General features: G+C 38.0%; 1 protein-coding gene across 1 annotated transcript in view; it reads right to left on the reverse strand.

Annotated features, from left to right (window-relative positions):
* Window positions 1-13,447, reverse strand: part of LOC122980984 (protein phosphatase 1 regulatory subunit 1A-like) — a 28,444-nt gene extending 14,997 nt beyond the window's left edge. Inside the window, exons 1-2 of the mRNA XM_044349461.1 lie at window positions 12,980-13,447; window positions 773-833 (exon numbers count right to left, since the gene is read on the reverse strand). Of these exons, the coding sequence (XP_044205396.1) occupies window positions 773-833; window positions 12,980-13,060 (142 nt within the window). The 5' untranslated portion in view covers window positions 13,061-13,447. The remainder of the gene's footprint in view (window positions 1-772; window positions 834-12,979) is intronic.
* Between the last annotated feature and the right edge of the window lie 11,676 nt (window positions 13,448-25,123).

Here is a 25,123-nt window from a genome sequence, read left to right on the forward strand (position 1 = left end):
GGAAGCAGGGAGCCGGTGGATGACTCATAGAACATGATAACTCTCTAGAGGAGTTCTGCTCTGCTGTGTTGATCATTAAGATCCCATGAGGGGACACACACATGGCTGTTTTTGTTGCTATAATGCAGCAGAAAGATTAATTTGGTGCATAATAGGGTCATCAGCATCACAGCAATCGAAATAAGAAATAGAAATGTCTGGAATTGTGTGACACATATTGTGACTATGGTAAGTTGTTAGTGTGTGGGGACAAAAAAAACTGCACACACAAAAGGTAAAGTAATGGTAAGATCTGGGAACATGGAGACATACCACAACAAGAAACACAAACAGATCAGACTGGTTGTAAACGAACCAACAGTAAAACCAAATATGAGCGCACTTGAAATGTTGGTAATGATCTGTCACTTGGAAAAGAGCTTGAATGTACAGGGGGTCAAAGATGCAGCAGGAATTCAGTCTGGTAATAATTTCTTTCTTTTCCAAATAAATTTGACTAACTTGGAGATTTGTCTAGAACCTGCATGATGGTATGACCTCTTGTGTCTTGTCCCATCGAACATCTGTTTAGTGATGTCCCTGCATTCCCAAATCTCAGAAATTAACTAGGTGAGTACAGTGTTATTATTACAAAAAGAAATTATGGTCAACAAAACAAATATTCTGTGAAGTTTAGGGTAAGCCTACAGATGATGTAAAGTCAATACAAAGCCCTCACAATAGAAAAATAATAGTCTGTATGTGTGTGTGTGTTTGTATTAAAGTCCCTTACCAGGTGATGATTGATCACTGGATGCCACTAAAGTGGCAGGTGTGGGTCTACGTCTTCTGATCTGAAAAAGTAGAACAGTTTTATTCTAAAGTTAGACTCATTTGGGAAAAAACACAACATTGCAAATTAGTTACTGGCATGACAACAAAGCACATTTTGAAGCTTTTGAAGCTCAGAATCATCTTAAGACTGTTGCTATACAGATTGAAGAAGTTTCAAGTGTTGACTGATAAATTTCAAGTGCTTCCAGGGGATAATTTCACACAGGCTTTCCCCTCTAATGGACTTAATTTGGCTCAGCCAATCAAATGCACTAAAATGAACATTTTCTTTCTCTTCTATCAGTCATTGCTACCCAAATCAGCATCCACTCTTTCTCATGATGCTGGCAGACCAGAGCAGGAGCTTTGTGTTCCATATTTTCTGTTTGGTGACACTTTGAAGATGCCTGAGCTGTGTGAGAGCAATGCTGGATCTTACAGAGCCGTGCAGTGAGATCAGCAGGGCAGCCTGCCACTACCTACTTGCTTCTTGGCTTATGACTATTGGAGTGTGGCAGCTAAGGACCATTCTTGGATAGTTCATGAGAGGACATGCACATTTCAGCGAGCTGCTCCTCAGAGTGTTCTAACCCATAGCAGCTGTAAGAATGCAGTGAGAGACAGAAGACTGAAGATGCATTTAAATAATTGAATGTCTTGGAAATAAAAAAAAAACACTACAGACAACAAGACAATCTAACTCATCTCACTTGATGACCGTCAATATACGGCGCTGAAAACAACAAATAGAACTAAGACAGCTTTTCTCTGGTACGTGCACACATGAAAGATGAACTCAACACCCACAGGGGTATATATACGTAGTCAATGATTCAGGGCAGCTCCCTATAGCCGCTCCCCACAGCAGTATCAGCACCTTGGAGAGCACCTGTTACAAAACTGTGCTTATGTATATAGAACCAGAGTTTCGACGCGTGACTGTATTATTTTTTACTGCTAGCAGGCTGAAGCATCCACAGCAGCAAAACTATTAAGAATGTGTTTGGTGATGCAAACAAGTTTTTCACTGAAATGTCAGTATTCCTCTGGTCTTACTTAGGAAAGTTGGATTATATTGCCAAGATTGCCAATTGGCCTGACACATATTGCAATTAGAAAATTGTAAGTACAAGAAACACATGTAAACTGAACTACAATATCAACCTAACTCTACTGGAAATAGAGAGAAAGGAGGTGAAAAAAAGTAGGGAAGAATTAATCTCCCCAAAATGTGAATGTACTAGCTAATCATTTGTAAAATGATGCTACAGTTGTCCTCTTTTGCACTTTACATCCAACTCCAGTGTTTATGTAACCCTTGAGCGCGCCTGCATTTATATTGACTTTAAATGTTGCCTTGGGAACACGTAGTTCTTCATAAAGTTTTACACACTTTGGTGAGCCAAAGTCAGACTAACTTTTCTTTGTTACCTTGTTGGACATACTGTAAGTCCAATCCACCCTAATTTTCAGAGTGCCACAATCTGAAATGTAATTATAGATAGTTTTAGATGACTCTGCTACTTTCAGATTAAATCAGTATTGCATTTATGTTGCCAAAGCCTTTGCCACGAAAGATTCTGTGGGAAAACGATGTGATAAATTTTCAATCGCCTCCAGGATCAGGTGATTGCATTTCCATTTAATTGCTCCATAAACCTAAAAAGGCTGTGATATAGGACTCTCAAAATACACAGTCAGTTACTCACACACACACACACACACACACACACACACACACACACACACACACACACACACACACACACACACACACACTCCTTACACATAGCTGACAGGCTTGCTGACTAATGCTAGAAGTCATGAGAGCTCCAGTTCTCCATGAATCTTTCTAAGTGCTGCTTGTGCACTTGTAGTATACTGCAGTCAGCCTTACAGCTCAGGGCACGACTTTCAATCCAAACTGTTTAAACCCACACACAGCACTATCACATGGCATTTTATAAGACTTTAAATTGGTTAGAAGCTAAACTGTTTCTGAGATTAAAAAAAACAACTAAAGATAAAGTGCACGCAAACATCAAGAACCAAAGGTTTGAGATATACAGTAAGATAACATGTATTTACAATTTAAAGCAAAAAGACGGGGCTCCTTTTATTGCAGGTGCTTTCAAAAATAAAATGAAAACAAGCAACAGAGGAGAATCAAGAGATGAATCGTTGCCCTTGAATTACATTCCCAAGGTTTCACTGTGGCTGAACAAAAATGAAAGAGGAAATTATGAAATAACACAAAATTACTGAGAAACACTTAAGGTCACTTCAGACTTTATTCATCTAGACTGAACCTCTATTCAGAAACCTTACTGCACTATAATAACAATACGTTACTGAGCACACACACATACACATAGACTGATAGATTTGCTGTCTGTGTGCACTGCATGGTGCTAAACCTAAATCGATTAGCTTTACACCATAATGACATGAAATACAGAAGCTCAGAAATAATGTGCAGTAATGAAAAATGAGCAGCCACTACTATATCAGTAGCACAGGCTAATTGGGTATTCAGATTTGAAGAGGCCTCATTTAACTTTCAAACCATGGAGTACAGGAAGGCTGTCTGAATAAAAAGAGGCATTGAGTGCCTTTTCTTTTCTTTAACAAGCAGGCAGGGGTGTATTGCTGCTTTGTACACTTTTCCAAGAAAACTGCTGACCTCATATCCTTAGACGCATGTCAACTATTCAGTGTTACCTCCCCCCTCTCTTTAAGCTTGAGGTTTTGCTGTTTTTCTGTATCCATGCACCCTGTCCCTCATACTAATACGTTTTCACAGTAATGTGTGTGTTAGAATGACTGAAACACAGGTAGAGGTAGATTTTTGCAGGTGGATGTGCGTCATTGGATAGAAATCCAATTGTGCGCAACCAACAATAAATCCAGGCTTGCCCAAGATGCAGTATTTAAAGACAGTGATTCAATCGCTAAATTGGCAGCCAGAAATTTTTTTTTTTTTACATTTAGGGCTCATTGAGATACAATTTCTAGAGCCACTTTCACACCTGCATATACTCACTTACAGTACCGTCTGTAGTGTTGTGTAAATGCAAGTGCATTACCCATCACACTGAAGACAACTGGGCAAAAAACAGAACAATCCTTCCACATGCATTTGATTTGCTTTAGCCAAATAATGAGAAAAAGCCACCATGATCTTCTTCTTTGTGTGTTGAAGTGTAAATGTCAATTTTTTCTGTCACACTTTTTACACAGGTAAATCAAAATCTTACTGTGGAAGTTAAATCAGAAGAAATCACTCTATTGCGCTCTGTTACACTGATAAAACACAGTTTTATTATCTTTCTTTTCTTTTTCTTTACAGTTTTAATATCTTTGGGATATGGTCATCTTACAGATATGAGTTCTTTGCATAAAGGTCTTGCTGAAATCATTGACTAATTGATCCAGAGATTTCTTCAATTACACCGAAACAATATGAAATTCTCATCATTGGCCAGGATCAGACTTCAGGAATTACCAGACCACAGCATGTTTCCCTAAAGCCTCAAATATAGAGGGGCTAACAGTTCTGAAAAAAGGGTCACTTTGTGATCCCTCGGTTTTAAAAAGCCATATCAACTTACAGTATAAATTATGAGGCTCTATGCAGATCCATAAGTCTGCGAGGATATTAGTTCCATGAGACAGGTTTTCATCATGTAGTGTTTTATGTTATTTTTATTTGATTTGTCCTGTCTACTTGCAACCTACTTAACCTACTGTGAAGCAGTTTAGGGATACAGGCTTTTAAAACTGTAATAAAAATACTCTTGCATATACTATGAACCCACGTACTAATATTTTGGACTTATGTGTGTGTTTCCAGAAGATCCCCCCGTGGTCCACACTATATGGCACAATGAGCCATGGCTGTGTAGAACTGATTATGCCCAGAGTCATTGTTATTCTCTTCACCCGGCAGCAGAGCGAACTCCCTGATCCTTCGCTCACACAAATACCACCGCTTACTGGACAGGCTCACCCCTCAAACCACCACGCCTGCCTTTCAACCCACAGTCCATTTAAAATGCAGTTCTGTCACTTCTCAACGCAGCATCACAACAATGGACAAAAACAACCTTCAAAGTGGTGGGTGGGCAGCAGAAGCCATGTATGCCTGATATTCTTGTTGTGTGGGGGCAGTGGAAAAAATATCTTTGGCTGGAAAATATAGGTCACATCATGGGACAGCAGAGTTCTGTCTCATATTTAATGTGGTATTCTCAGCATTTTAGTAGAGGTAGAAATAAAGGTGTATAGTTCAAAATCAGGAAGTGTAAAGCCTGTCCTTCTTAACGCTGATTTTCCTTTGAAAAATATCAGTGGCAGCTTTATCATTAGTTTTAATCACAATACGGCACTATCAGAGTACTATCTGTGACCTTCAGCTGAACATTGTGTTTGTACTGGTCAGCACCCTGAATCAGAAAAAGGGCATTCATGCCCATTAAATAGTTGCAGAAATGAAGGTTAAAGAAAACTCCAGGAATGTTAGGGATTCAGTACAATGTTCAGGACGTGTCAGTCCAGGAGGATTAATGTGATTCCTCATCATTCATACTGTCATTTGAAATATGATCTTGGTATTGTATAAGCTAGGGCTCAGCCATTATAAATCCTCACTGACTCTCTCCAACTGTGGTCTCATTTAGCTCTGAATAGAATAAATTACTATATTCACGGGACTTTGAAAACCCAGATCATTGACTTCTTTCTTTTATCTCAGTTCCTTCAATCCCCGGCCTCCCTCTCACTTTCTATCAGTCCTTTGTCTTTGCTCCAAGACAGACCTGCTTATCATTTTCTCTCTCATTGACTATCACACAACCTGCTGCACAGGCGGAGCAGGGGGTTAGATGCGATAATTTAATTGCTGTAATATTTCCAAGAAAAGTTTCACTTTTGCTGAGAATCACAAAGTTAAGCAGTTTATTCATAAAAAAAACAACTTAGGAGCAACAACGGCTAAACATTATGTTTTCACTGAATGCAGCAGGGAAGTTATCTGCTCAGGCCTTTTGTTGAAGCAGCTGTGAACCTGTGTAAATGTCTGTACTTGTGACTGATGAAAACATAAACCAAATTTAACTGTAAAGTTATAGTCCGTTAAGCCCTGCTCCCTTAGTTACTGCTGTAATGCCTGACAGGCTCAGGTTATTGCACAGTTCATACTGTATGCATTTTACAATAACACTGTAGGCAGGATTTCCGCTCAAAGAATGGGTGCTTGATTTCAGGCAGAGACAGACAAAAGACTGTTTCTCATTTGTAGCCGATGTAGGTACCAGATCATCTCGGGGTCCTAGCTGTGTGTTCCACAGAGTAATGATGACATACTTCCTTGTGGTCTTTGTTTGTTAGCTAAGGTTAGCTATGTTAGCTAATGTTAATTGACTAACTAATCTAACTTACTGTTATTGATACTGTCATTTACAAAAGTCCATGATTTACATTTGTTTATTTTTTTGCAGTTAGCACATGTCTTGCTATGGAGAATTCATATGTTTTAGCACATCAATGTTACAGCTAAGTGGTGCGCTGCCAAAACTTTCCGAGTGGAACTTGCGCTCTAGAATTATTGTTCTGCATGTCTAAGTAAGTGGATTATTAAAATATTTTGACAGTAATTGTTTGGGTCACAGTGTATTCTTTATATAACTGCATGCAACAAATCATAACATACTGTGACAGTTCAGGATGAATAAATGGTTCTAGGAGAGATTCTTAATTAGGATATGGAAGAGTTAGTTAGTAAGAGATTTGAATGCTGGAGACACAACTGAGGTTTCCTCTGTCAAGACAGAGGAAACTACTGATTTTTCACAGTTTTGCAGCATTTTTGCCTTACTGAATTCCATTTGTGGGTTGTACATGGAATTTGTTGTTGCACTTTATCTAATAAATAATGGAGCAGCCCATGTCCCAGACTGCAGCAGTACATTTATGCCCAGCACAGAATTAAATAAAGAATTAAAAAAAATTAAAAAAATCTTGTTTACATTTGGGTTACTGTCTGCATTAAATATATTAAACATACTGTATTAAAAATCACTACATTAAAAATATCTATCTGGTATTGTATTCTTAAAATATCTATATCTATAGAAAGATGTATTTTTAGATATAAATATTGGCATTAATATTTGCACCAATAAATATTAGTCCCAGAGTGCAGCAAGACATTTATGTACAGCGCGCACACACACACACACACACACAGACATACAGTACATATATATATATATATATATATATATATAGTATATATAGTATATTCACTATTTACCATATATACATATATAGTATATATAGACCTTACACTCTCTACACGAATATGAAATAATTACATGTAAAGTTTGACATTTACTTTTTATCGGATGTGGACCTCTTTCTCTACAAAAACTTATGCACAATCAAAATTTGCTCATTTGCTCATTGCGCTGAACACACGGCATCCGTACTTTCAGACGTACAGCCAATCATAATGTGTGACGTCATCTGTAAACACAGGAGATCCGGTTCCTACATTCCAACATTGATTTACACCGTTGATTTTACCTTTAATTGTCATGGGTGCATTTTATCAGCTGTAGCTAGTGAGCTAACAGTAGCTCCATGAGTTGAAAACACTCTCTCCAGATGTTTTAAAACTAATTCTAAAACAAGAATCTTGTGAAACCGGTCTTAAATGTGCAAGTCTTAAGCTACATGTGCCTGGCAAAAAGTTGAACATCTAGACTTGTAGTTAGTGTTAATATTACACTCATATGGAAAAATGTGAGTTCAGAGTGTTATTTCAGTCTAACATAACCTAATTTGGCTGTTTAGCTTACGTACTTGTTTTTATTTTCAAATCACTTACAAGAGAAAATGCTTCCAAGTAACACTGGCTGGTGATGTTGAAGAGTAAACTTTATCAAATTACATGCAGGACAGCTAACATTTCCCTAAACTCAGTATGCTATAGTTCAAAGCAGGGCTTTTTTTTTTTTTTTAACGTAACCTGTAACCTCCACAAACAAATGTAGTTAGCTAATTTTGTGCTGGGACGTAACACTCAGTTATAGTGTAGTCAGTAAGCTAACTAGCCAGACATGCTAATGTTTTCAGCCTACTGTATGTGAGAGCAGACATTTTTTAGTTTTGGAAAGGCTAGAAAAAAGTCAGCAGCCTCAAGCCTCTTTAAATAGGCTACCATGTATCTCATTAGAGCTTATGTACGCTGCTGCGGAGAAATCCAAAGACAGACCTAGGGTACAGGATGATGCTGACAAACAGTCAGCACCATCAAAGAGATTAAAAAAAGCAGTAGAAATTACAAGTAAAAATTAACTCTAACTTTACAAATCAAATGAGTGTTTCCCAATTAAATCATATTTTCAGTTGAACAGGTCGAGATTGCCTTAATGTATGAAAGATATGCATGGTGTGATAATAATAATGATGATCTACTGCACTCAAAAAATCTTCTTGGAAAATGGCCTTTCTGAGGCAATACAGAGTAATTGTTTTGTTCTCAGTCAAGTACAAAGATGGTCTGACATGTTAGCGTAGGGAATATTAGGGAGGATATTGTCTCAGCCCTGAAACGTCTGTAATAAAAGAGCATTACTTCAAAATGTCACAATTCATCATCTCAACAGGAATATATTGCAAGTCTGAATGATACAGTTAATGAATGAATTCAATATAAACTTTCCTTTATTCCTTGAAGAACATTGTCACTCAAAGCTGTAAATAAGCTCAGAGAAATCTGAATCCAGTTGAGAGGTAAACTATCTATGCTAATGGTATTATTTTTTCTCCAATTACATCTTTAATGTGAGCAAATAATCCAATGTCAACATGACTAGTGCACTAATCAGACTATTACCTCAGTATATATAGCAACATATAGCCTTTATTTGCCTTGGGAAACCCTTTGCTGAAAGTTTGATGATAAGATCGATACCACTCTCATGTTTGTCTGTTAAATATGAAGCTGGAGCCAGGAAATGGTTAACTTAGCTTAGCATAAAGACTGGAAACAGGGGAATGAGCTAGCCGGCTCTGTCCACAGGTAAGAAAATCTGCCTAGCACATCTAAAGCTCACTAGTTAAGTTATATCTTGCTTGTTAAATCCATGCTCCATCCTCACAGGTGCAAAAACCTAAAACAGATATAACGTGGTATCAATATTCTCATCTTACTCTAAGGAAGAAAGTGAATCAGCGTATTTCCCAAAATGTAAAACTATTATAGTCAATCAAACTGTAATATAACATGTTAAAACCAACAATACCTAATATCATATAAAAGATACCCTTTCTCAAAACAATTGCGGAAAAAAATGGAGCTACTGTCTTTTACGTCATTCACTGACACATCAGGTCTTGGCCTCTATCTGCACAGTCAGTTTGTGCTCGTTAGGTACACAGCGAGTTCTAATGTACGGTTATGATAAGGGTAGCACATACTGTCTCTGTATGCGGATAAGAGGATGAGTGTTTGCTTTTGTTGTGAGGGTCAGACCTTAGGGAGGCCGTTCTGACTGATGTGCAGTTCTCCTCAGAGGCTGATTCACCATGCTGGGAGGTGTCAGGTTGCAGGGTTTACTGAACCATGGGTGAAGCCCCCTGGCGTGACATTCATAAGTGTGCTTGCAAACACAGAAACATGCACACACACATACACACACATTACCTTTTGTTTTTTTCCATGTAGCAATTCCCTTTGTTTATTTTCTTTTTCAATATATCTGACTGTTACGCTGTTGGGCTGTCTGTCATCTGTCTCACACACAACCACACACTTAAGAACCAGCAAGCCATGCAGGCTCAGTGTGGCCACAAACAGCGGTCTTAGAATAAAAGGCTAAAAGGATAAAGTCCCAGTGGCGATCAGACAAGCTTTGATCATACTTATTGAGACTGAGAGCTGAGAACTCTCTTGAGTATTTGCAGAAGAAGTAAACTGAATTTTTCTTGTTCAGGTAAAAGAAGCTCTGTCTGCTGGTTAAGAGGAGTAGGTCAACATTGGAGCCTGTATAATAAATGCAGACAGTGGACACTAAGTCCCTGACATCCAGACGCAAACAGAGAGACCTGAGCAACTTTTATTATGTTTGTATTTATATATCTTTCAGATACATAAAAAGAAGAAACAGTAGACAAAATAATCTGCAAGGATTCCCAGAAAGACTCAAAGATACAAATTAAACAAATAAAGTATACTTATTTTTTTTACAAATATACCACAGGCACCAATTTACATACACAGTGTTCCTAATATCACTTGGCCAATTACAGATGTAATGAGTACAAATATCAACATAATGAGCTTTGCACCAACGCAAACTAATAAATTTCCGGTCTGGATAATCATGTCATGGAACTTTTATGCTTATCTGCTGGCAGTTTCATTAAAGTTAAAATCCTTAAAGGGGAAATATTAAGCTTTGTGATTTTCTGTTGTTTATATACAGTCATGATGTTGAATATCTTTGCTAAACATGGTCAAATTTCCAGAACATGAGGAAGAAGTAGGAATGCATATGTAGAAATGCTTCCTGTAAGTCAAAAGCCAGGGCTTCAACCTGCTGTGAACACTTCGTTTGTGACGTTTTTTTCTAAATTGCTGATAATGACATCTCGTAAACAGCTGTCCGTTCCGTTGCCTTTGTTGCTAATGTTTTTCCATGTTTTGTTTGCGTTGTCCACTCTCATATTTCAGATCAGATTTCTGCAGATGTATTTGAGAAGTTGACATTTCGAATAAAGAACGAGAAAAAATAATTAAATCCTACTACTATAGATTATTGGGTGGTTTGTTGATGTAGCCTCTGGCGCTGGCAGAAGTGTCCCAGGGGTCAGCTTCCAAGAGCTGGCCAATCAGAACAGAGTGGGCTCCTCAGGAGGAAGGCCTTAAAGAGACAGGAGCTAAAATGACCTGTTTCAGACAGAGGCTGAACTGAAGGGCTGCATAAAAGTTCAGCATGAGTTTTTTGAACTCTAAATCATGTAAAGACATTCCAGTAGAGCCCCAGGTTAAAAATATAGACCTGTAAATGAGCATAACATATCCCTTTTAAAATTTTAGTCTTGGTTGATTTGGTGGCACCTGTGGTTAGTGTGGTTTCCATGGTAACAGTGAACACTACTTGCACAGCTACTTTGTAAGAAATACATGATACATGCAATTGGCATATCTGTTTACTGTGAAACCAAACAAGCTCATGTTTTAATAAAGAAGTCAGTCAATAATTGGCCTTCTTACATCATGCTGGCAAATGATCTGATTTCATGCTCCACTATTTAAAATCAATCTGCTGTCAGTAAATGGTCAAAATGACTGTCTTGTTTGTAGACGCATTTGAATGAATACTTGCTGTTTGTGCAAACCTTGTCGACAAATACACAGTGTTTCAGGTGACTGCTTTACAATACAAGTCATCCCTGTGTTTCGTCAATTGAATGCTTTTTTGTGAAGCAGCTGCAGTAGGAAATTTGCATTAGCAGTTATTTAATCCAGCTCTGACTCGGCTCCGGGAGAGTGAACAGTAAACAGTGAGGTTGTTAAGATAAAATTAAAAACAGTAATGTTGGTTTTAAACACTTGCATTGTTTCAAGTGAAATCCTCATAAGTAATTTGAATTCAGCTCAGGATTGGCAGCCACTAACAATAGTAACTCTTATATAGAGAGGTAATTACAGAATTTAAATACACTGAATAGCTATTGCTGAAAAAAACACACACCATAAATAGTTTAAAAAGCGAGGTTTGATTACTTGAAAATCTTAAGCATTATAACTGTAAGAGTTCCAATTTCCAAACTGCTGTAGGAGGCAAATATTTGACTTGTTTATTCAGGATCTTTAAAACAACAATGCTGTCAGTTCTTTCAGTGCTTTCAGAGATTGGGTTGCTTCTTTCTTCGATTGAAGATCCGAATATTATTGAATATTGAATAGCTCTAACTCAACCTGGTCCTAACTGTGACCATATCCCTAAACTATCCAAAACAATATCCTCACAAGGACAAACTCATACATACAGTCACACACACACACACACACACACACACACACACACACACACACACACACACACACACAGCAGTCTTAAAAATCTTACAGTGGGCAAAAGAGTGAACAGCAGAGAGAAACAGAGAGAGAGAGAAAGAGGGAGAGAGACATAGACTCAAACAGTAGTCAGACCCATAAATCTTAGCTGGTTTTACTTGAGGCTTATTCATTATGAATGGCCTGACTGTTCATGTTATATTTATAAAAATGAGAAAATGGGACACATCTTTTCACTATATTCTCTACAGGCACATACTTTGCACCCACTGGGTTTATTTGCTCTCATGTCATGAAGTGATGTTGGGTGTAAAGATACTAAAATAACTGATTAAATGACTTCTTGTATTTTTTGATTTCCTAAAACTTCCTCCAGTAATAATTTGCTTTATACCAAGCCTTGACATTTGTTATGCAGTTATAATATAATCACATATTTGAGATTGCCACAAAGAAATCATCCCTTTGCTGATAGTAGTTTGATTTGTAACAAGACACCCAGTAACTTTTGTCAGCATCTCATTGTTGTACAGTATGTGCAGCCTGTAACCCAAACCAAAACACCACCAAACCCCCGGAGACGCATCCATGCTGCAGCACCCCTTTATAACATACTGTGTGAGTGGAGGTGGAAAAATCAATCTTAAATTCATCTTGTTCGCTTCAGCGCTGCATTCACAAGACACAGACTGGTAATTAGGTGCATGGGAGTAATAAGAGACTGAAAATGTGGTTCCTTTAAAGAAGCAATTTGTCATTAAACTAGACTCCAGCATTTTGGACACAGAACACTGCGCTTTTTATTCCAGCTGAGTTGTTTGGCTGTGTCTGCACCTGCTCGCTTTGACAAGTGGAGTGAATATTTTTCAGTTCAAATTTCACAAAGTGACAAGCAGAATCTATCATTTCTATCATTTCCCCCTGAGTTTTTTCCACAGCAATCTGTCTAAAAGTAGTTGTCCAATCATGTCACTGATGCATAAAGAAACCCTTAAAAGCCTGAAAGTCCCCCATCACCCACACCACCACCCTCCTCTTCCTCCCCCTTGTTTCCTGTCTCCTCTCCATCCTCTTTACCTGTTCAGCTGCCTCTGGGTCCAGGTGGGTGTCCAGTAGGGGGACAGTGAACTGTATCTTCCTGGGGCTCCCGGTTTCCATGGTGGCACTGTCTGTCAGCAGTCAGTGAAGAGGATGACAGGGAGAGGAGGAGGAGGAGGAGGGGACGATCCGAGGAAGGAGAATCCGTACGAGAGGAGGAGGGTAAAGGGCACAGTGAAGGTGGCTGAAAAAGAAAATAAGTGGGCTGTTGTACTCCAGCTTAGGAAAAAGAAGATTAATAAGATTGTTTTAGTTTCTGTCGTCTCTGTATTTTCTGTTCTTTACTTTTATCTTCTAACAGACTTTGCCCTGATTATCTTTCTTTTTGGCACCCTATTTCTATTTGAACCTTGTTTTTTTTTTATCTTCAGCACCTGCTGGTGTGACTAACCCTATTCTGGCTTCACTCTCCTTCCTCTCTGTCTCTCCTGCCTCTCAGCGCTGAGGCAAGGACATTCTGGGCTAGGAACACCTCTCCTTCGCTCTCATTCGCTGTTCCTGACTCCCTTTCATGCTAAGTCCCACCCTCTTTTCACAGTTCTTTCTGTCTGTATTGGACGTCTGAGCCCAGGGCTGTTCTGCAGCAACACAAGAGAGAGAGAGAGTGAGGACGACAAAGCCACTCTCTCTCTCTCTCTCTCTCTCTCTCTCTCTCTCTCTCTCTCTCTCTCTCTCTCTCTCTCTCTCTCTCTCTCTCTCTCTCAAGTGGGTAGGAAAGATGCATCATCCTAGAAATCCTAGAGAAAGTGTTTTTAAAATAACCTGCCTACACATGCTGAAATATAACCTTCAAATATTCTATCAAAGTGTCAGCATGACTCTCCCACACATGTACATTCAGATCTGACATTATTTAATACAATGACACAAAGTAAGATAGAGTCACAGACAAATATGTTCGCATGTATTTTTGTTTTTTTTTTTTTTGTTTTTTTTGTTTGATGAATAACAGCTATTTTAGTCAGTTAACAACAGGATATTTTATATGTCAGGAGCCCATATAATGATCATTTTGAGCTGAAATGAGCCAGGAAATTATCTTTGTTCATATCTGAGCCAGCTTGTCCTCGCGGCCACCTGACCAGCACAGTTTTTATTGATCGCCTCTTAGCCTGAGTGTCCCTACATCATACATCTACTGGGCCTTGATACCTGACACCACCCAAAGAACATATGGTTGGTGTTTTGTTCCAGATTTGCAGTATTTTTTTGGGAGAAATAAATATACCAAACAAGACATAATGTATCTAGTAACTAATTCAGCTTCCAGAAGTATTAATAATTTGTGAGCAAACATACCAGGTTGAATTCCACAGTTTTTAAAAATGAAGCATAATGTTAGTTCAGGCATGAGATCAGCTGTTTCATATATTGTAAGCCTCACAATCATTGTTTAATTAACAGCTGTGTAGCTAGCAACATCCAGTCCTATTCATTATAAACTGACACTTATCACTGTTATGGCGCAGTCAGACTGAAATTTGCTTCCCATTCATGTCTATTTGGACCGAGCCAGACACATATTAACCCACCCCCATCGCTTCATGCAGAGTTCAATCTGATTGAACTATGACTCACAAAATCATGAGGGTCTCCAATATCCTGCAAGTGGGACTGACCTCCTCATTCAGGAAATATTGTTTGCTTATAATCTTGTTTTATAGCTGCACAACAAATAAATACAAGCAGCAGAGAAGAAGGGATGTTCCTTGACTGCAGTGAGTGTAAGGACAGTGACAGAGGTTAATATTCATAACATATTTAATAGAACGCTGTATGATTTATAACTTTCTGGACTGTTGTTGTTAGCCCATTAGCTATGCTAGCAGTTGCAGTTTATGTATGTACAACCTTACACACGCTGCCAGGCAGATTTTGGTGTGACTGCAGCATTACTCTGCTGATTTGATCATGCCAACACCATTTGATATTCCCTCCACTACCCCAATGTTAGTATGATTTTTATCTGACCCTATGTATTTTACTGATTTTGGATGTTGGACGTGTGACAGAAACATTCCCTAGTCTGTATGACACCTTGGGTAATATGGCATAGCCCTTCTGGGGGGTCTTTTAGATACAAACAATGGATCCATGGTTAAGTTTGGAACGGTTCCAGATGTGGGCATGTGATGACACATAATATGTTGTGAGATAGCTGTCAATCACTTGATGGATGGCTCCCAACGGAGGTAGTGCCCCTGGAAAACATCTTATTCATATGATAAGATACAGATGTGTAACCCTATATAAGCTGTGCATCGACAGTGGTACATTGCCCAGACCATCTTTGTATATGGAATGGACCCGATGGCCATCGTCTAATAAACGTCTACAAAATAAGAACTTCGACAGCTCTTCCTTTGAACGATATCATCACACATCCTTCCTTTCACCCAACTTCCTCCTCACTGTGGTATTTTTAGTGTTTTACTAAGATGTTCATGTACGTTAATTTCAATCGTTCTGAGCAGCAGAATCATCCTTGCTGCTCTTTGAGAGCTCCGTCAAAGAGCAGAGCCTTTCCCGCCAAATCTAACTGTGTAACTATTTTCTAAAGTGGCTGATGCTAATGTCTCTGACTGAAATGTATTTTACTCAAAAGCTGAAAGCTCATCTTGGAAAAAAGCTGAACAGATGTTTTCACAGTTTCCCCCAAATATTGACTGGCAGCATTAGTGAAGATTTCTTGGACAGTTGAGAACATGAACACCATGACTGTATAAGCTATGAACTTTTTCTTGATTATTTTTAATGGCATTTTGCCTTTATGACAGTTCACAGTTAAGAGTTGGGAACAGAGCAAGGGGACAGGGGGTTGGGGTTGAAAAGCAGCAAAGATGACCAGGGAATCTGTGACCACATGGCATGTACCTCAGAACACTAGACCATCAACCTCAATTTGTCTTTTCTGCAGTGAAACGAGTCACAACTTTTATTTTGTCTATAACTAATTTTTTTGATAATATTTTTATTGTAATATTTCCATAATACAGTGCTGAAAACAGAGACGCATATTAGAAAACAAAAACAAAATAGAAACAAAGGACAAAAAGGAAACAAGGCATATTTAAGGAAAATAATGAATTACACTGCTGCATCATTAACACAACACGCCTGAGCAGAAGTGCTCAATGAGAAAGGTGGATGGAACACTATGGATTTTTTTGCTGGTCACGTTCAGTGTCAGGTTGAGCAAGGAGATCCAGAAATGGCTGCCATATATCTGAAAATGTATTAACTTTTACTGACTTTCCATCAAACTTTCTCCATATGTAATATAGCAGAGTGCTCAGTTAGCCAGGTTTTAAACTGAGGCACAGTATCTGTCTTCCAGAGCCTTAAAATTAATTTCTTTGCGATTACCATTCCATACATAATAGTACTTTGCATGGAGACATTGTGGTTCCATAGGGAGGGAGAAAACCCAAATAGTGCAGTCTCTGGATCAGGTTCAAACACAGAGCCGTACATGTCAGAGAACCACTTGAATATGTCACACCAAAAATCATGCAGTTTTGGACATGTCCAGAAAAGGTGGGTCAGAGAGCCCTCTGCAGATTTATATCAATCACATAAACAGGAAATGGTAGGAAAGATTCTGGCAATTTAGTTTTTGAATGATGAAGCCTGTGCATTACCTTTAATTGGATTAATTGATGCCTGGCATTGATAGAACAAGATCGGGTCCTGCTAAGGCCCTCCTCCCAAACATGATCCCCAGTCCGTGTTACCAGTTCCTCCTCACAGGCATCTTTCAGAGAGTGTGTGGCATAATTCATTTCTTCGGAAAATATATTTACAGTATTTTGAATTCAGGTGGGCCCAACAAAAGCTTACATATCAATATTTTCTTCAGGAAGAGACTCAAAGTTCGGCACACACTGACTGACATAATTCCCAAACTGCTAGTATCTAAAGAAATGTGTTTGAGAGAGGGGAGAACTTATTTTTTAACTGTGTAAATGAGGCAAATTGCTTGTTAATATACAGATCTTTCAAGGTGATTATGCCTTTTAGCCTCCAGCTGTCAAAAAACGCATCTGAGAGGGACGGGGGAATGCATGATTTGCGATATAGCGGGAAGAATAGAAGTGTCTGGTAATCTGCAGCCCTTCTTAATTTGCTGCCGAGTTCAAAATGATTAAGTTATCCACCTTAATATTTGCAGGGGATCTGGGTGCTGAAAAAAGAAGTGTGGGGACAGAGCTGTTCTTGACACAGCTCTTTTCAATGGCAATCCAGGGGGGAGTCTCGGTGGATACTTCCATACTGTAACCTTCCTGCCATTAAACAAGGGCCCTTGCATTCACTGCCCAGTAATAATGCAGGAAGTATGGTAATCCTAGTCCACCCATCTCTCTTGGTTTATGGAAATGAATTTTTGATATTCTGTGAGCTTTACTGCCCCAGATAAAAGACACAACTATTGAGTCTAATGATTTGGAAAAAGACCTTGTCAAAAAATGAGTAGATTTTGAAAGAGAAACAAGAATCTCAGCAGGGAGATCATTTTGATGGCATTTATACAGCTCACCATAGAAAGAGGAAGGGTCCTCCATTTTTCAATGTCTTCCCTCAGTTTTTCCACTTTCTTTTTTTCCTGGCCTGAAAAACTCCCTCCCACCATGTCCATGTAAAAATAAATGAAAACAACATCAGAATCATGTTTTCTTTTTTGTTAATACAGCCATTATGTTGCTCTGTTAGAGCCGCACACAAGCCGTCCCCACACTAAAGACACAATTTTGTTTTCTTGTAGCTGAGAGCGAAAGGGGAAGAGAGATAATAAAAAGCTGCCACTGTAATGAGAGCTTTTCCAGAAATATGTTTGTCGCCAACGCAGAGAAGTGTGTGTATAAGAGGCCACATGCTCTGAGTGAGTGAGTGAGTGAGTGAGTGAGTGAGTGAAAGCTTATAATAGCTAGCAGTGAATATACAACCTCAGAGTATTGCAGTGAATGAGAGGAAGACAATAATGAAGCTGTATTTTAAGTGTTATCTCTTATTGCCAGCATATTGTTTATGTTTCTGGCTGAGCAAGCGTCAAAGAAAAAAAGTCCACAGCCGTGCATATAGTCTCCTACAAACTGGTAAATACTGCATATTGTACCATTGAGTATTGAGTTTTATTGTTTTATATTTTTGATGGTTCCTCCCAATGGTTTTACTGCTGATTTTCACCAGTTTTCATTTAGTGAGTGTATGTTTTTCACATTATCAGTACGTCATTTTGAGCCAAAACTGTATTATTCTGTTATTATTCATCGTAAGTCAATCATTGTAAGAAAATAATAAAAAGTCACTGATAGACCCTATATACCACTTGGAATAATTAAATCAAACCACTGACATACATGCATCTTTAATCCCAACAACCTTCATTTATCCAGCCGATTATCTCTTACAGTAGATGAAAATATGCTGCATAATAAGGGGCAGCGTCCAGTTATCTTCCTCCATTAAAGGACCATACCAGTGTTTTTGCAACTTCTACATCCTTAAAATATAGGTTCACAATTTTTGAAGTCTGTCTTAAAACAACGGTTAGGTGCCCATATGAACATTGAAACAGTTTTTTTTTCCTGTAATCATTTCTCCTGTTCATACTGGCTGTTTAAACATCCCTTCCTAATGTGCTTTTAATAGTATAGTAGTGGGGTCTTTGTTTTGTACAAAGGTTTATTTTAAAGTTTATCTGAAGATAATATGAGGTTTCAGCCATCTGAGTTAGTCAAATAAAGTGGATATCTTCCAAAGTTACTGTCTTTTTTAGTATACAGTTCCCTCTTTGTTTTTCCCTGTCAAGCTGTAGTGTAGTGTAGTAACAAAAAGAGGAAACAAAAAAGGCTGTTGAAGAAAGAAATTGGAAATCCACCTAGTGCTGTGTCATCTTTGACTTTGCTAATAGCTGCTTTTACTCTGTGGGTATGAATTGAAAACAGTGGATGTCTTGAAGTGGTGGAAAAAATACATCCTAAGAAATTTGGAAAAAAAGTCTCTGCATACCTGAATACGTGACAGGTCCATCGGAGGAGAACACAACTTGAATAAAAATGAGAAAAACTCCTGCACACTGTTTTGCTTACTGCTGGAATATTTAATAATTTATGATGCTCCGGTCTATGTGACCTTCATCAGGTACAGTATATGATGGTGTCCCTTAAGGATCAATATTGTGTACAAAAAAGGCTGTTGCTTTTGAACTTAAGGTGACTAATGCAGATGGCTGAAGCCTTCACATTTATTTCAGTATGGTAGGAAAATCTATAATCTATGTTGCCCTGAAACTTGAACATTTTAGTCACTCAGTGGCTCATAAATGAGTAAAACACAAACTCAATGGATGGTAGGCAATCTTCTTAGTGATTTATAAGATGTGAAAACACAACACTTTCACTCACTGACTGGCTGCTCAGCAATGCACTCAGAAGTCAGGTTTCCATCCAAATGTAGCACACATTTTTACCAAAATTTCAGAAAATTGATAAAAAGAAATGCAAATTGATGTGCATCTCCATCCATATACTGTTTTGCTAATATTAGTAGTTGAGTGCATCAAAGTAAATAATTGATGGCACTGATTCTCATATTGAGTGAAGTAAACCACAAAAACAATAAGATGACATAATTAATAGAGCAATTGTCAAAGTGAAAGTGATATAAATCCTGATAAAGGAGAGCATAATGGAGAGTGGAAACGGAGAGAACAGCTAACATAACAGCTTCTTGTTTTTGGAAGTGTTTTGATAACAGCCCTGTGTCAGTTATACATATACGTACAGACTTTAATGCTGCCCAGATCACTAAGGGACCCCCCCCAAAAAAGAAAGGTCACACAGGTTTGAAAAACACTCGACCGAGACGTGATTCCAATAATAAATAAATTTAATTTAACACTCTTTTTAAAATAACCATCAGTATAATCAAACTTTAAAATTAAAACAGCACTGTAAACAATTCACCCCACACTAAATACACAACTGCTAATAATAATGATAATAATGATAATAATAATAATAATTATTAATTAAACAAAGTAATTAAACACAGGAGTTACCAAAAAAAAGGACAACTCTCACCTAAACTACCAATGAACTGAAAAGGTACCTAATGTAACTAAACAATAAATAGGACCGTGTGAATTGGTCCTTTAATTTCAAATAAACTTAAAAGGAAAAAAAAGATTAAAAAAACACACATTACTTAGTGTCTTACATGGGCCACTTCAGTTCATTCCTAACTGAACTGCATGCAAACAGAGCCATGGGGCCAAACCAGTTGCAATGCAAAAAAACAAAACAAAACAAAAAAAAAGAACAATAGAAGTAAAATCAGTCCATATACAGCTGAGACAGAACAGCTGACACAGAAATGTAGGAACAGACCGGCAGAGACAAAACAAAAACAGCTGTTGTAGAAATGTAGATCTATAGAGACAGCTGATGTAGTGATGTAAAGACAAAACAACAGTTGCTCAGGCAGTGGAGGCCGGGGTTTAGAAAGGGCCACCCACCATAGTGCACAGTCTGGCCTCAAATATACCTGCGAAGTGCACAAGACAGCAAAATTACCGACTGAGAACTACACCTGAATTAAAAGTAATGCAAACTCAGGTATGCATACCAAAGAGAGCGAAGGTACAACTTCCCAGCAGCGGGAGGGGGAGAGCTGCAAAGCTGCAGCTCAATCACCATCACAGCAGATCAGAGACCAAAAAGAAAAAGTTACGTTTAGCTGGAGGCCAGAAAAAAGGGGCCTAAAGTTAGCGAAATAAAAGTAAGCCAGCCTACCTTAACACACATGACCCAGAGTGATATTGCCTTGCTTCAAAGCGAGGCAATATCACTCTGGGTCTGCAGCCAGGAGATGAGCAGACCACGCCGTGAAATAAAGGAACAGAAGCAGATATAATGTCAATAACACACACTATGAACGTGCAGCACAAGAAAACGGTAGAAATACACACCTTACATTTGCTGGGAGGCCAGATCATGAAGAAACACAGCAAACACACCAGTAACGCCAAACTGTGCAAATGCCAGCAGTCACAGAAATCAGGCTCCAGAAAGAGGCAGAAAAGTCCATCCAAGGAACAGTCACGTGCCCGGTGACAGTTTAGTGGGCCGGAAGAAAGGAAAAGAACCTAATCTGTCACACTCTTACATCTTCATTTATTTGAATTTATTTGCACCAGATGGTTTGTTACACAGGCCCATCTGAGAAGTCGTCCTTGGAAACTGTTTAGAAAAGACCAGGCACTATTTAGAAATATGCCAATACTTGGCAGGTGATTGGATGAACCATCTCTTTATCACCGTCTATCACTGCCTTACCTTGCGAAGCAGCTGGATTCGCAAGATCACAAGATCACCCAAGAATCCTCATAGGATGCTAATTGGTCTGAACCACCGGTGGTTCAGACAAATTAGTACAATTTGAAGCCTAACAAGATGGATTCTTGCAATGATCTCATGATGTCATGATCTCATAAATCCAGCTGCTTCGCAAGGTAATGTTTTTATTGCACCATTGCCTATTGCATCAACTTTTCCACCTCATCCAAGCATAAAAACATTTTTTAAGATATTTCAACTTTTTTCAAATTATCAGTATTTCCACATTAAAAGGGGTGGGGGTGGAAATCCACCTAGTGCTGTGTCATCTTTGACTTTGCTAATAGCTGCCTTTACTCTGTGGGTATGAATAGAAAACAGTGGATGTCTTGAAATTTGGAAAAAAAGTCTCTGCAAACCTGAATACGTGACAGGTCTGTCAGAGGAGAGCACAACTTGAATAAAAATTAGAAAAACTCCTGCACACTGTTTTGCTTACTGCTGGAATATTTAATAATTTATGATGTTCCAGTCTATGTGACCTTCATCAGGTACAGTATATGATGGTGTCCCTTAAGGATCAATATTAAGCCCACTGCTATTTACTCCATACATAAATGACATTTATTAACTCAGCAATGTAACATCCTTATACAATCTACCATATTTACAAAATGGTTAGCTGTAAAATGTAAAATACACTTAATCTGAGTAAATTAGTTCAAACAAGTAAAATCACAGACGTGTTCACATGCCTGTGATTTACAGTAAACATTACACTGTATATAATTTAGAATTAAATCTCTTGTGTTATTAGAAAATCATTCAACCACAGCTCTTTGTTGTCACGCAGGAGAGCACAGCTCTGCAAACAAACCTTGAAAGTCACATTGCCCTATCTTTTTTAAATAAGATCCTTCTCTCACCCTGTAGCCATTAAAGCCTGTTGTGTGTGACAAATTGTGCTGTATCATGGCCACGGTCAGTAACGACTGAGACCTCCCCCTCCTCTGTTATAGATGGCTGCCTTCCAAGATGATGACCATGAGGGAAAGTGGGAGTGAGGGGTCGGGGAAAGGTCAGCAAGCCATAGATAGATAAGGACAAGATTATTATCAGAGACATAACTGCACTCATACTTTTTTGTTGTGAATTTGCAGTACATTATACAAAGGTTGGACACAAAGCTATCTCGATATCTACCTCTCTCCCTCTCTGTATCAGCTGTCTCTGTCTCTTTTTCTCTCTCTCTGTCTGCTATAATTGCTGCACACATACTTTTTGCCTGAGCCCCCTGCAGACTCATGAAATTCAAATGAGTTGAGTCTTTCTTTGCTGATCAGAGGCCACAGCTGTGCAGACAGCAGCACCCACACCCAGATCAATCGTTTGGTCTCAACAACTTTGTTACCTTATGTTTATTTCTCATATATCATAGCCATGCCCTTGTTGTACTTTAAATGGTTTGTTTTTACTGTGCACCTTCAATATTGCACACTCAGACATCCAGGTGGCGGATTGCTCTTTGGCATTTTTAGCTGACAGCTTCTTTCTCTCTCCATCTAAAAATGATTACTGGAGTTTACATCGTCTTCAGTGAGACAGGTGAGGTAGGCAGGTTAGGTAGAGCAGTGTGCCTTTTTGTTTTGAGTTTTTTGTGTATGAGTGTGTATTGTATCACAGTGTTTTCTGAATCGTCACATCAAGCTAGGCTTTATATGACCATTCAGAAAACAAGGTGAGCAACAGGTCTTGAGGTGATACAATGTTCAAGCTAGTTTATTTAAAAGTACTTTATAGTACTATTCCCATGAACTTTGAATAATAATAATAATAATGATATTATTATTATTATTATTATTATTATTATTATTATTATTATTATTATTATTATTATTATTATTATTATTATTATTATTATTATTATTATAAATTTTATTTATATGGCACCTTTCCTAACAATTTTACAAAGTGCTTCACATAAAGATAAAATACAATAGTGAGATGGTGGTTTGCTGAAATATATTACAGCGTTAGGTACATTGATGATGTAAGAGAGAGAACTACAAAAAATGTACTCTCCCTGTTCCACACATGTTGCAACAATGCACCTGAATGCAACCATAAATGGTCAGAAAAACAATCCAAAAACAGACGTAGGTTAGCTGTGACCAAAGTGAAAATCGAGAGGCCATCTGTTGATAGTCTCCAATCAGCACTAATTATTCTTCACTGTTTCTACTGGGCTCATAAAGAGGAATGGGAGGTCAGGCTAATAAAAGACTCTTCCTAAGAGGGACTGACGTCCTTTCCTTCCCAATAATTGGCTGCAGAAACCATGACAGCTTAGAGTAATTGCATGTTGCTGTGTTTTAATTGGTGCTGAAGCTTATTGCACGCTGCTTCCCCAGGTGGCCTATAAATCTACCACACACAGAACCAAACAACCATTACTGGTCTGTGGAAGAGAGCTGTGCATCACTTTACATTAAACAGATGATGGCTAAAACAGTTTCCATCCACATCCCATGAAACCTAATCCAAGTAACTAATTGCTCTGTGATGTTTTTTCACAACTAAACATATTATCTTTCATAATGTATCACAGTAAACATCTTTTTGTGTGTGTCCTTATCTGAGTTTACATTCCTCTGATGTCTGAGCGAGACAGTTAAGACAAATTTAATCTAGTGGAAAAACGACTGAGGTAATTATGTGCTTGTGTGTGGTCCAGCAGATGTTAGTGACTGGATGCTGGTTGCTGTAGAAATTGTTTGCAAAAAGAGTTTTGATGATAATACAAATACAAATAAAGCACAATGCCACAAACTTATCAGCTGGTGAAAATTATATTACAAACAATCTCAGCAGCTGTTGTGATGCCATAAAAGTTGTCCAACAAGCTAAAATTGTCCAAAAAGCTAAGATGTCCCTATCAAAACCCTAGACAAAACAGATAATAGATACTGTCGCTGACAAGCAATGACTCTGAGACCAACAACATCACAATAAATTTCATGATGTCAGTGATAATTGTAAACTGATATTATTATTTGAATTAGTGCTGAAACAACTTGATTTGTCAGTAAGTAAATCGACAGACTATATTGATAGCCAACAATACAAATTCCAAATATTATAGCTTGTCAAATATAAGGATTTGCAACTTTTCTACTTTGAAAAAAAAAAAAAAATCAAATTGAATATCTCAACACATTTGAAGACGTCACCTTGGCTCTTGAGAACTTGTGATGGTCATTTTTCATTATTGCATAAATGAATTGATTAATTGATCGACTGAAAAAATAACCAACAGATTAATTGACAATGAAAATAATAGTTAGTTATGGCTTTAGTCTGGATTTTGTAATTATTAAAAAATGTAATTTAATTCAAATATGGCCCCTGCAGATATCAAAACTCAGACATAAACTAAGAAGAGATTGCATACAATTTTAGGGCTGCAACTACCAATTATTATCAATTAATCTGCTGGTCATTTTCTTGATTAATCAATTAATTGTTTGGTTAATTGTTTTGTCTGACCAAATCCTCACAAAGGAATAGCTGGAATTACAGAACAATTGTCATTTTTGCTTAGAAAATGACAGAAACTATGATTCAATTATAGCTGCCAATTGACTAATAGATTAATCGAGTAATTGCTATAGCTCTATATTATTTCAACATCTGTATTTTTAATATACATTATTGTATGTACTGGTAACACCCTAAATGACTGTAATTTTGATCATTTTACATTAACCATAATAAACACACACATGAA

This window comes from Thunnus albacares, chromosome 4 (genome assembly GCF_914725855.1).
Source record: "Thunnus albacares chromosome 4, fThuAlb1.1, whole genome shotgun sequence".
Taxonomy (NCBI): domain Eukaryota; kingdom Metazoa; phylum Chordata; class Actinopteri; order Scombriformes; family Scombridae; genus Thunnus; species Thunnus albacares.